The following is a 14,190-nucleotide window of genomic DNA, read 5'->3' as shown; positions in this document are numbered from 1 at the left end:
TACTTATTTGTCTGTGTGTCCCGTTCCTGCAAACTCCCATAGTGTACATTGTGCTGAGAGCGGTCTTGTCACGCAATATAAGAGCGCCTTAAATTGCATTTCAAATTCACACTAATTGAATTCAACAATGGGCGTTGATGTTCAAACACTATCACCCGGTGATGGTAAGTAATTTTATGTTGACATGCACAGTTGCAAGCGTAGATATGACCGTTTCCAGTGCCCAAGTTAACGTACCAGTTCTGTGTGATATACGACTCGAGCCTCGACTGCGAGACATAACGTTACGATCGTCTATTCCATTTCCACCGTGTCTGCATATGTAAGGTCACTTCGGGGTCAGGTTCGCTATCTCATCATAATGTAATGGAATTATATTTTACTTTCAGGACGTACTTTCCCAAAGACTGGCCAAACTGTTGTCGTTCATTACGTTGGTAAGTTCTACTGTACATACACATTCAACGTTTTGTAATTATTATCAAATTTAAGAATTAATTATGTTAATGTTTTAAAAAAATGTACATGAAATTATGTTACTAACAAGATCTTTGAATATTCCCCCCCCCCCCCCCCCGGGTTCATTGTGCAATTAATAATGTATTGGTCATTCTTCTAATATTGACAAAGGGCTGACCTAGCATAGTAGCAATATTATTATAATGATTGATGGGTGTATGAGAACAATAAATTTTAGTTGCTTATTTGGTGAAAATGCCATATTTTGAGAGTGTGGGGCTTACTTTATCATTTCATGTTGTGAAGTGTTTTTTTTTTTTTTTTTTTTTTACAAGGTAACAAAAATTTGATTTTTTATCAAGATTTAATTTTGTGTAATCTGGTATATATTTGTACTTGCAAAATTGCATCAGCATTAGTCCTGCTGCCAGACTTGTGACTATTGTACCTCATCTTTGTAAGCCGAGCGGCGAAGCCACAAGAAGTGAGGGACTTCTAGTTCCGAGTCTGGCGAGAAGCATTTGGAAAGGAATGTGATGTTGTCCAAAGTATGCAAATAACATCTTAACACAGATCACAGTCCTGCGATCATAACAAAGACGCGAGAAGTCGCCTACGTATGGTGGTGGTAATATTTGTTGTCCTGAAGGCTATGATGTCTGCCGTAACAAAACCACTAGTTAAAGTATATGGTGACCACATAAAACGTGGCCGACTATCCCCATAAAGTCGACTAGGGAACAGGGCTAAAAGACTCGGATCTTTCGACAAAGCTAAAGATGTGGCATTCTCGCTAACCAGAGCTGTTATTTCTTCCGCGACATTGCAAAAGTAAAGGACCGTGCCATAAAAGAGGACACGATGCAGATGTGGTGAATCCGGTTCCAAGTTCACAAATATTTCAAAATGGTGCTTATGAATACAGTGATAACTCTGCCATCTTTTGCTGCAATAGCCTCTACTTGTTTTGGCTTCAGTTCGGCTAGCTTCATTTGTTGCATTCCATGTTTGATAGCAAGGCGGTTTTTCTCGGTTACTTTCTCCATTTTCATTAGTCTTGCTGCTAGATATCCGGGCTTTCTTCCGATGTGATCATAGTTCGCTGTGAGGGTGAATGATGGGTGTTCCACCCTCGAAAGCTACCTTTGGTCACTTTTATTGTATTGGAAGAACACCCAAGGTCTAGTAGTACTAGTAGCTAGACTACATTTTCATGTGTTTACTTGCCTAAGACAAATGCAACAGCTGGTTTTCTTCCTCTTGGTACTACGCAAAGAACAATGAGTGACATTGTCATTCACTGAAGTAAATAAATCCTTAACACATGATTAGTCGCTATTAATAACAGACTCCTCCTGGATATAGAATAGTCAGTAGCTAGTATGTTTGAACAGTGTCGATTCGCAAGTTTCAATGTCGGGTATTTTTATTCTCCCGCTTCTAGCCAGACTCGGGACTAAAGTACCCCACTTCTCGCAGCTTTTTCTGCGCAGCTTACAAAGCTTAGGGACGATAGTCACGAGTCTGGTAGCGCGACTACATCAGCATAAACGGTATTGTCAAATCTTACATCGTAATTGTCATGCCATTTGTTGGACTTGAAGAACAAAAGGGGCTCCATCACCCCAAACTAGAATAAAAAGATGGTCTGTAGATTTCATCTTTAAAAAATCAAAGTTCTACACAGCTGTTCAATAGAATCAGTGGTAGTTATTGTAGATTATTATAAACTGAGTTTATACATATTTAGGTGTAGTTTTCACTGCATATTTAATAGGGACTCACAGTATTCTACTTACTGAAGTATACTTAATCATCGTGTGCAATTGACTGAGCTCAAACCTGATATTGAAATATGAAAAATACCAAAAAGTAGTCAGAAATTATTCCTACTAATATTACTATAGAATCAACTGTTTTCACAATGTCAGAATATAATTGTAATGTTATAGAAGGCATGTATCCACCTTAATGTTATACTAAATGTGGATTTGTTTATTAATATTATTTTCATTTCAGTGAAAAAAAATTTCAGTGAAAAAAAACTCAGCTTGTTCTTGTTTAATTAATACTAAGGATTAGACATTTTCTCAAAAGTGTGTTTCTAAAACAGTTTTTAAATGTAGATATTGCATATCATGACATACATTGTATATGCAAATATGTATCAGATGTCCACTGACATGTATCATGTCATGATGTGTATGCGTGTAATAAAAAAAAAGTTTGCAAGCTGAGATGGTGCGAGTCTGGACTCAATTTTGAAATGGTCCCATCTTTTTCTCAAGATCTGAAAAGAGACTTAGTTCATCTTCAAGCAATACGGCATACATGGTTTGTCACTGATCAACAGAAAAGCAGGGTGCCTAATTAGCATAATTATGCATATAATTAAGTCATTTTAAGTCACAAAAACAAAAATCATAATGTGGTGGACTCATCAGGGCATGATGAACAGTTAGAGTATACTATTTGCTATGAAGGTCATAGAGAAAATTCAGACTATAAAACACATGATTATATGTATGTTGGTTATATAATACACGTATGTTTTGCAATGGAGGTCACAAAGACATTCTAACTTTAGATTCAACTACACATAAAATATCAGTTGCTTGTTAGAAATGAAGGTCACAGAGAGAGAAAACCGCATAAAAGGTTTAGCATCACGTACAAAAGAGTGGCTGTATTTTGTAGTGAAAGGGAGAGAGGTGTGGCGAATCTTTTTATAGTGCAGACTTGTATGGAGTAGTATTACTAGTAAGAATGGTATGCGTTGCCTGTATTGTTAATTGTAGGTCGTCTATAAAACTAGTGCAGGTCAAAGCACTGTTCCCAGTTCTGGATTTATTGCAATGCAGTGATGATGATTATTGTAGATTGTTTGCTTCATTTCAATCTTCATTTCCAGACATCATTTGAATTTCCTCTGAACTTACAGATGACATGTTCATTACCCCAGATTTAATTCTCTTCTGGTCAAGTTCTTGTAACAAGGTAACGGCTATGGTAGGATTAGGGGTTTTATTAATCGTGAATATGGAAGTTCTCTCTCATTTAAATATGACATTTACATACAGTACTCTCTCAAACTATAAATTTGTCATCGAGCTAGAGCATTATTCTCTTGAGGATATTTCTGTAATGTAGATATACATATGATGCATAGGCTAAAAATAGACATGAATCTGATTAATGTACATGCACTTGCAAGGGATTTACTTGAATTTAACTTTTGAGCTTGTAGTCAAATTTCACCAGTGACCTGCTTTAGCTGCAATTTTCAATTGTTTTCCATTGGTCTAACTGACTTACTACGTTATAAATTTGGTTGTTAAGATACAATGTTTGATAGTCTATATGTCCTTGACTACTGCTGATTTCGAGCCCTGTTCATGTTTGTTGTTTTGCAATCTTCTTTTTTTTTTAAATTTATTCAAATGAGAAATCGCCCACGTCAAGTCACTTGAATTAATGAAGTATTCTACTAAGGCAGAATGTGGCTCAGGGATCAACTCATAAAATCTCACAAAACTTTACCGTATGAAAGGTTGTCGGTGTATCCTTTTTGAACATTAAAAGAAATTTGGGGGTTTGTAGTCTTGTTTTTGAGAAAATTGACGATCTTGCATTTTCCCGTCAGGTTAATACAGTATTTGGCGGCCATATTGGATTCTAAAATGGCCCACTTCTGATAGTATTTTGATCTCTATTTCAACACTTTGTTTGGTCACCCCTTATTTTTTGTGTGGTTTTGACTAAAGATGGGTTGGGTTTCTTGACCTAAAGTTTCCAAAAAAAGTTAAGATTTGTATTTCACAATGTGCATTCGACAGGAAGCCTTTGAAGTACATCATGGACATCACATAAAAGCCATTAACTTGACTGAGACACTTTTCCAACCTTTGATTTGTTTTACTTTTGAACTTTGGCTTTGTCATTTTATTTGTTGACTGTGTTTGTTATTGCATCTCTAAAGTTTAAACAGCTGCTCAGCTCAATATCTTGATATGTACATGACATCATGACAACAGCGATCGTTTAAACTAAACCTGTCAGGGTGAATTGGGCCAAATTGGTAGTGATAAGTCAACCCCCCCCCATGTATAAAAAACGTTAAACAGGTGTTGAGCAAATGGCTCATTGTCAATATATTTGGTGTCATCTGGTGACAAATGATGACATGACTATAAATGTTTTGATCATATGATATATCAATGTCATACGGATATAATATGCATCCCCACCCAGGTGTCAAGATAACAATTTAACCTGATATTACATATGATTCACATGTTGTTATATTTTCATTCCTTGCCTCAATAGGAACTCTAACCAATGGAAAGCAGTTTGATTCATCCAGGACAAGAGGTCAACCATTTAAATTTAAAATTGGTAAAGGTATGGTCATAAAAGGATGGGATGAAGGAGTTGCAAGAGTAAGTGTCTACTAGACTAAACATAGTCCAAATAAAGCTTCACTGTAGAGGTTATTCATAATAGTTATCAAACAAACAATACTAATAGAGCTCCTTTTTATAAAGAGCACCCTCTGGTGGTCAATCATAGTAAAGTGCTCTTCTATAACAGTGCCCTCTAGTGGACATTTATAATTACTGTTGTGTTTATCAATGTCATGGCATATGAAATAAACATACATGTAGGACAGGTCGTTCATTTTCCCATTTCGCCATTTAGAAATTTTGCTTTGAGGCGGGGGTAAACTAAAACCACAAAATTATGTTTCTTGTGCTTCAGTTTTAAAATGACAGGGCACCTTATCAATTTGAAAAAAAAAAATTGTGCGTTTATTATTCAAGACACAAGACAAAATAATTGTAGGTATGCAAGTCTTGATATCACAGTGATTAATTTCTTTATGAAAAGTATTCTGCAAACCTTTCAACAATGAATATTTAGCTGTCACACCAGTTCGAATGTCATGCACTTAGTGTTGTTTCTCTTTTCATATTTTCAGATGAGTATTGGCGAGACAGCGAAATTAACATGTTCACCAGACTATGCATATGGGGAGCGGGGTCATCCTGGCGTATATCCTTTTTTCAAATCTGAAAAATTTGTTTTCAACTTCATTGATGATAGTTTGATTAATGTTTCATGTGATTGATTGATTGATTGATTGATTGAGTGAGTGAGTGAGTGACTAACTGGTTGATTGAGTGAGTGAGTGACTGATTGATTGTGTGAGTGGTTGAGTGATTGATTGATTGATTGATTGATTACATTGCTTTTTTATATTTTCCTTAACAGCATTGTACTATCCCACCTAATGCAACACTAATTTTTGACGTGGAATTACTTGGTCTAGAGTAACTGTCAATGTCTCTACCCTCTCATCAAGATTCCTGCAAGATGTCTTGGTTTTAAAATAAACTAGTTAAAGACATTGCTCTAAGTAAAAACAAATAACCACCTTTCTTTGTAACAAGGCATGATCAGTAGATGAAAAAAAACCTTCTTTTTTTAAGTACACCTGTTTGTTTTTGTAATCATCATCTGTTATCGGTTTTATCAGGAAAAATTTAATGACCCATGTATATGCTGATTCTCTTTCTTGATAGTGTGTCAGCAAATGGACCCATTCAAAGGAAAGGTCAGAGGTCAGTGGGTCACAAGTCATTGACTTATTATGCAGATTAAAACGGTGATCTTTGAACCCAATCTGTCATCATATACAGTAATAGACTAATGGTTATCAACTCCTAAGCCTAATTATTATTACCCTAGCTTACAAAGGTGAGTTAGCCCAGACAGTTAAGGTCAGAGGTCACCAGAACAAATGTCATCAACAGACCATTCAAATATTTTGCCTGTCTCCAGTGCACATTAGATGCATGTCACTGCTCTCTTTCAGTTTTTTTTGGTTCATTTTTATTTCCAATCCGGAAAAAAAAAAAAGTTTTTTTTTTTTTTAATGAGTGAACGCACAATAACTATAGTTGGTCAGGGTTGTCATTTGAAATTGACAGTGCTGTAAAACGTGCAAGTGTTGCTTGGTTCAAAGGGAAAAAAAATGTCTACCACCATATTTCAAATTGCAAACAGGTGTACTTAAAAGTTGAAATAAATCAACCCCATTGGTTAGAATATCATAGAGACTAGAGCATCAACATTCAGACCGTAGTAACATTCTGTGTAACAAGTCTTCACAAATTTGGTCCGTGTAAAAGAAAGAAAAAAAACACACACACACAAAAATATTGTGAGCTATCTAGCAATGATTGTTATTTGACCAAACCTTTTTCCAACGATATTTTATTTCCAACTGATGATGTATGTAAACCATACAGCAGGGTTCTCCCACCGAACTGGCCAGCACCAACTGGCACTATGAAAGCAACAAACCATACGAGTGGTTGTGCTGACGAATATTTTAAATGCTCATGCATATTGATGACTGATCAGCACTCCTCGCTAGGATTTGGAGAACCCCTGGTTAATAATCTGAGTAACTATTGTAATTCTGCTTTTTTTAGAATTGGGTACATGTGTCCGTTGTTCTACAAGTCCATATTGGAATATTACAAGGAACGAACATACTGCGATCATTTTGAGTTGGCAAAGCGACATTGTTGTAGTCACATTTTCCGAACGAGTCAGCGCTTGTGATTTTCAAAACAAGTGCATAATCAGTTTTAGTGATAATATTATGTATACATATTTAAACCAGTCTTGTCATAAAGACATGCTGTCAATATATTCAAATTGTATAGTATAGGCTGTCTGTGATTGGCTTTGTGCAAGACCTATAGAGGGCGCTGTACAGAGTCCTTGTTTAAGTTCCTTGGATACTGCTCTGCATTTCTTACATTCTACCCAAAGTATATATAGCAATTAAATACACTGAGGCGATGTCACCACAGCAAAGCAGTAATAGAAATCTGCATAAAATGAAAAGATGATGTGATGTTGAAAAATCATAAGGTCTGCGAAAGATCATATTGATTTTATCAACACATGGTACTTACTGTCTTGTCAAATACACCGTGTTGGGGGTCCCTCACGACCTAGGTAACTCAGACTCAACAAATCTTGCAGTCTAAATTAACAATAGCCCCGACAACCGAGCGTAGCCATGTGAACACAACAAAGAAGCAGAAAGTACAGAAAACTGGCTGACCATTCGAAGAAGGCTTTTTGTTCTTCATTTTTTTCCATGCCTGTGGCCTTTGCCTTTTGTATGTATACCCACATAGATGAAAAATCACAGCACTAAGGGATCTTTCCTTCATTTTCTTTGTACTTAGGTGGTCCATGTGTAACTTTCATGTCGATCTTGGTTTAGTTACTTTGTAGTGTGTATTTTGTACTAATTTGAAAATAATCAGTTGAAACCTGTCTTTCAAGATGATGGCACTGGCATTGTTTGTTTTCAAGTGTCTTGTAAGTTGCATATATACCATAATTTCATTTTCCTGTATGCTGTGAGATGTGTTACGGCTAATCCAGGAAATCAGAATTAAAGTACATTTAGATTCAGTCACCATTCACCATGAAGGCTTGTGTCTGCAGTCTTTTATTTTAGTTCAGGTGTGTGCATGTGTGTGTGTGTGTGTGTGCGCGCGCGCGCACGCATGCAAGACTTTTTAGCACAATCTTGAGTACAGGTCACACGCGATAAACAAGATACCTTAGGGGTGAGATCAATAGTTCAATGCAGAATAAAATACTGTATACCAGTATTTTTTAGTGGGGGGGGGGGGGGGCATTTTAGTTCTCATCTTACAAAAATCGATTTTACATGTAATGGATGTTTTGTACCCCTAAATACAGATATTTCTATTAAAAAAAATGTCAAATTGAGAGATGGAAGAATTTTCATTATATAAATGAAAGTGTATATTAAGAGAATTTTTCTTATCAGGCTTTACATACATACTGATATGAAATTGTGCTGTCTGAAACAATTTTCAAATTCGGCCAGTTAAGTGGGGGAGGGGGGGGGGCTGTAGTCTGAGGCCTAACTAAAAGAAATTAAGTTTTTTTTTTTTTATTCTACATTGAACTATTGATCTTGCCACTTATTACAAAGTGGAACAGCGCCACCATTGACTCAGTGACCAGTAAAGTGGTCCAAGGGCAATGGATTTGTTATCAGACAAGTCAACTATCTAGTCATCACTTCACATCTCCAAGTGACAGTGACGAAATGAATCTACATATGTTTATGTGTGACTAAGTTAACAACCAACTTCCATTTGATACGATTTAAAAACCGTGATGTTTTGAGGAACTTGCAGTGCTATGAACACTGCTGTCCCATGTATTTGTATACTGGTGATCTTGTAAGGGCATTAGCAGACATCCATGGTATGCAGTTGTAAGACAAAAATGTTTGAAATTCCATGATGCCTTGAATCCATGCTGTCTAGTTACATGGCTAATCACACTAAATGCTGGGGTGCAATGGTGTGTTTGTGTGTGTATGTGTGGGTGAGGGGTGGGGGGGGCTTATATTGCCATCATTCTGTGCCATTTCTAATGTTTGCTGTATGAAAGAAATCTGAAATGATGACAGAACAATTACATGACTAGAAGTGATGTCATAATTAATTGGACAGTAAAATACAACTGCTGTTGGCAGGAGTAGATGTACATGTATAGGGTGTTAGAGCGCCACCAACGACCGTTTGTTACAGTTGACTTCTAAAGAAGTAAGGGTAATGGAATATTTGTGTTGAAACAATCACAGACAAACTTAATATGACACAGTGTACACACATTATTTGCATTTGTCCTGTGTATGTGTAGCTTAGAAACAATTGCACAATGTCGCAGAAGCTCAACAAATGAACATCGTTCATTTAGGTCCTGGGTCTGACGCAACAAATAAAAGAACATCTGCATGATATGTGTTTGACTATTTACAGCTTTATTTGCATAAAATTTGCATAAAATGCGACATGAATTTCTATGAACAGTCCATGATTTGAATACCAACTAGATTTAGGAGTACACCCCTTGTTACCTTTAAAATGGAAGGTTCTACCACACAAAAGCATTACGGTCATACCAAATGATGTTATAAAATAGGGTTGCAAAAAATTATCAAATTACAAAACGGAAAACTCGAACAAATGTTTTCTTTTCTTTGACAGTTATATAGAGAGACAATTCACCAATTTTTTATACTGGATATCAGGGATGTAGCTTAGGGGTTATACAGGGGTGCACACTGAAGACAGAAATACATAGAATAACCTTTGATAATTCATGAACTAAGGAGAGTATTTCTTTGTTGGTATCAGAAATTGGAGAAAAAAAAACCCAGCTACATACTTTTTTTGTGTGCAAAACTGTATTTACAATAAATCAAGTTATAATATGATGAAAATAATGATTTCCAATTTTAGATTATAGTTAAGTTTATTTGGGACAACGAAAATGAAAAATGCACTGGAAATGTCATAGATTATATAAATTATTTTAGAATGCTTTCATTTGATATCTGAAAACATACGATACTCCAGAAATCATCTCAATCTAGGTTTCAAACATAACGTGTGGCTTGTCATAAAATGTTCAAAATGTCATCGATATGTAATAAATCTATTTTCTGAATCTAGCTTTTTGAGGAGTTACTGCCCATTTTATGTTAGTGTTCACTGGCTCTGTTTGATACAACCATACAGAAACCAACAAATAAACTGCATATATTGCATTTGAGATAGCAAGGTTGAATGAACACAGTTTCTTGAGTCATTTATGTCTAAATAAAACGAACTTACATGCCACCATGCATGCAGACATCAACTGCAGACATCGATGCATTGACTGCATCTAGTTGCAGTATGTTTACATGATTTATTTTTAGACAAAATGTAGCAAGAAATGGTCATTTGGTATCTTAAAGTGTAGAATGTACAGTTTCATATTGGTTTCCTGTATCAAACAGAATACCAGTAAACACTAACTTAAAATAGGCTGTAATTCAGACCTGTTCTATACTTCAATGTAGTGTTAATTGTGTTTACTTAATTGATACTTCTACAACTTTTCAGTCTGTAGTTATAGAAATGAAAACTGAAGAACAAATATTTTTACTATATATTCATGAAAATGATCAAGTTTTTAATTCCCATAAAATAAACTTTTGATAAAATATCGTACCAGTTATATGTATGTACACTGATTGTGAGTATTCCAAATACTAGCAAAACAGAAAAGCTTGTAACAGTGTCCTCTGACAGCCATGGCTTCCAAAGAACTCACAAATAAACAGTGCCCTCTAACAGCAATTGAAATCAAGAAAACTGATAAATGGCACTCTCTAATAGCCATTAAATTCAGAAACAGATAAATAAACAGCGCCCTCTAACAGCCATTGAATCCAGAAAACTGACAAATAAGGAGCTCTTTAAATAGACTAATTGAAACTATTAACAGAGCCCTCTAGCAGCAACTAAAAGAAAGATAAATGAATAGCACCATCTACTATATTCGATTCTAACTAAATATATTCGGAAAACCTGTGAATAGCGCCCTCTAGCCATCCCTAACACAAAAAATATTGACAGCCAAACACATCTTTGAAAATGCAGCCTTGGCCTGTTTGTTACATTGTACCTGTCAAGAATATACACACCATGTGAATGGTAGGAGTCATTATCAAGTTGCCATGGCTTGTCACTGACAGGAGTTGGCACACCACTAGAGGGCAGTATTGCTAAGATGATGAGGCTGGCTTACTTCTGTACTCATACCAGTGGCTGTGCTATGTCATATACTAAGTATGTGCTATATTATCGGCTAATATTAGCTGTCAATCATGGCAAAGGAGCCAGACTTTGCATCATTCAAATGACTAGAACTTTGACTTAGGGTATGTGGGCGCACTATCACTGGCATGTCACGCCATATCATATGTTGGCATTTACTGGGGCATCATATCTCCGAAAAGGTGATATCAATATGGTCAATAAGCCGTGTTTCGTCTTGCGGCAGATCTCATGATATCCCGCGTGAGCCATTGCATCGATAGCAACCACATGAGGGTGGTCAAGCTGAAAGTCCCAAATGCTGAGCAACACTATTGTTCTCAATATCATTGCACATGGCCACAGCGAGAGCTCGACCATGATCAAACATTTGCCAACCGTCATTGCTAGGCATATTTGCATATCTCGGGAGATCTGCAACGAGACATAAAAATCCCTTATTGGGAATGAAGGAATGACTGGATACCAAATACATTATTAGTATAAAAGATCAAGAACTCTGAAAACACATGCAAACTAAGCTAAACCTTTTGCTGCATAAATATTGAGCAAATAACCAGCACATTAAATATTACTGTTACTGTTACCTTTGATTATTTGAAAGTCACCAGCCTCTACAATACACATACTTCTTACCTGTGTACATTTCCAGGCAAGATTTGACCTTGGAAAATAATATATACAAGTTACATACAGGATCTAAAAAACCATGGAGGAGTTCCTAATCACTGAAGCTTGTAAGACTGCATTATGGCTGATAATTGAAATTTGTACATCAAAGGTCATGACCTTGTCTGCAAAGTGGATCTAAATCTGAATCTGAATCTGAATCTTTGTTAATACACAATGATGTAATTAGTCATCCACACTCTGCAGGTATAACCAAATGTTTTTGAGTATTAGAATCACAGAAATAATGCTCATTGTGAATTCATATCCAAAATGTTTCATTGAAATTGATTGATTTGTAAAAAACTAAACCCCCCCCCCCCTCCCAATCAAAATGAGATACGTGGCACTTCCATCATTTATCTGGTGATGTAAGTGGTTGAAAATAATGGCCGGAATCTGCTCTTTTTGATATAATTGCTTGTCTCATTTATCTCCTAATTGTCAATTTTTTTTTTCTGTTTTCAAAATAGCGTTTTCAAATCACTTAATAGTTTCCATAGAAACAGTTTTCAACAAGACACGAATACCATGTTCCTGGCGCTTTCTTTGTATATATTATGTAACCATGACAACAAAGGTTGTCAAGCAATATGGGCACTTCATGTTGCTAGGAGGTTGTAACATTCCAAGATTTGGTAAGTTTAGTGTAACGACCTCATCTAATTGTGTAGCTGTAATGATGACATCACCACTTTGTGCACTTAGAATGCCATGACATCATCAGTTTTGTGACCCCAAGATGATGACATCACTAGTTTATGTGACCAAGTGCAATGCTGTCACAATTTGTGTGGTTACCATGTTATTACCTGGACATCATGAAATTTTGTAGCCAGAATGTGACATCATCATCTTGCATGGCTACAGTGCAATGACATCACTGATTTCTGTAGTGAAAATTCAATGACATCATCACTTCAAGCAGCTGTAATACAATAATTGCATTACAAAATTTTGTAACCAAACTGCAATAATTCATCACTTGATACGGTTATGGTGAAATACCATCAATTTCTGTTGCAATACACAGTACAATGACATCATCACTTTGTGAGGCCACAGTAGAATGACCTCACCAATTTGTTGGCAATCATACAATGACATCATCACTTTGTGAGGCCACAGTACAATGACCTCACCAATTTGTTGGCAATCGTACAATGACATCATCACTTTGTGAGGCCACAGTACAATGACCTCACCAATTTGCTGGCAATCATACAATGACATCATCATTTTGTGAGGCCACAGTCAAATGACATCACCAATTTGTTGGCAAAATAACAATGACCTCATCACTATGTGAGGCCACAGTACAATGACCTCACCAATTTGTTGGCAATCATACAATGACATCATCATTTTGCGAGGCCACAGTACAATGACATCATCATTTTGTGTGGCTGGAGATCATCAACTCCTGCATCTGTTACTTGACAGGCAACTCAGATGAGGAATATTTACAGTTACGCTGACTATAACGTTACAAAAACATTTACCAATCACTGACTTCATTACCGTCAATAAATATAACATGAAAATGCACAAGAAAACTGTTTACTGTGGAAGGAAATTTTATCAACTTTCCAGTCATTTTTTTGGTAAGGTGACAATTCAATTTGTCTCTGGTGTAGATCGCCTTGCGTCACATTTCTTGAGGTTCATTTAAACTGAGAAAGAAAACATTATACATTCTGATACTTGTGAGACAAAAATAAAGTACCAAGTTCTAAAAATTACCAAATATTACTATCTGAAAATATCAACTATTATTATAATATCTGTATTGCAAAAATTAATCTTGTAGGATGGTACTCTATATGTACGTTGCCATGCATACCAACCTTAGTGCCTTGTACAAAATAATATGGTTGCTATGGATACATGCACGACCTTTAACCTTTACATATGGAATATTAAATATTGGGTATATATCTAGATACTGTTAATTCTTTCAGTTTACATTAAAAATGGAATTTAGAATTTTTTTTTTTCAATAAAGTTGTGTCAATATCTAAAGAAATCTTAGGACTTAGATTTTGGTGGATATTTAATTGTCTGTTATTGTTGTCTGCCTTAATACAGAAGAATACGTTTCTCTACAGCTTTTCTACATATAGGGCATTCTGCCATCCTGTCTCCACACATTTGACATGTGCCATGGCCACATAAAAATATCATGTTCTTGAGGCGGTCCAAACACACTGGGCACATCGTCTGAAAAAGGAAGAGAAAGAGAGAGACATAGAAAAGAACTTGTAAAAACGAACAAAAAAAATTTGAAAATGTGTGGTCTTTAATAAAACTCAAAACTAAGGTT

General features: G+C 35.9%; 2 protein-coding genes across 2 annotated transcripts in view; one reads left to right on the top strand and one right to left on the bottom strand.

Moving 5' to 3' along the window:
* Positions 1–22: 22 nt before the first annotated feature.
* Positions 23–7,971, top strand: LOC144445641 (peptidyl-prolyl cis-trans isomerase FKBP1B-like). Its single transcript, XM_078135266.1, has 5 exons — positions 23–164; positions 390–437; positions 4,786–4,898; positions 5,438–5,511; positions 5,739–7,971. Exons 1-5 carry the CDS (start codon positions 128–130, stop codon positions 5,791–5,793), a joined length of 327 nt encoding a protein of 108 aa, XP_077991392.1. The 5' UTR covers positions 23–127; the 3' UTR covers positions 5,794–7,971.
* Positions 7,972–12,214: 4,243 nt separating this feature from the next.
* Positions 12,215–14,190, bottom strand: part of LOC144445458 (E3 ubiquitin-protein ligase MIB1-like) — a 181,277-nt gene continuing 179,301 nt past the window's right edge. The window contains exon 21 of the mRNA XM_078135013.1: positions 12,215–14,087. Coding sequence (XP_077991139.1) covers positions 13,947–14,087 — 141 coding nt within the window. The 3' untranslated portion in view covers positions 12,215–13,946. The remainder of the gene's footprint in view (positions 14,088–14,190) is intronic.

This window comes from Glandiceps talaboti, chromosome 14 (genome assembly GCF_964340395.1).
Source record: "Glandiceps talaboti chromosome 14, keGlaTala1.1, whole genome shotgun sequence".
In the NCBI taxonomy this organism is placed as follows: Eukaryota; Metazoa; Hemichordata; class Enteropneusta; family Spengelidae; genus Glandiceps; species Glandiceps talaboti.
The sequence above is the reverse complement of the archived record's forward strand: the minus strand, read 5'-3'. Positions and strand labels throughout refer to the sequence as shown.

Coding starts and splice junctions, on each gene's coding strand:
- LOC144445641 (XM_078135266.1), top strand. CDS start 128: ATGGGCGTTGATGTTCAAACACTATCACCCGGTGATG. Junction 438..4,785: donor TGTTGTCGTTCATTACGTTG/GTAAGTTCTACT, acceptor TTGCCTCAATAG/GAACTCTAACCAATGGAAAG. Junction 5,512..5,738: donor GAGCGGGGTCATCCTGGCGT/ATATCCTTTTTT, acceptor ACAGCATTGTAC/TATCCCACCTAATGCAACAC.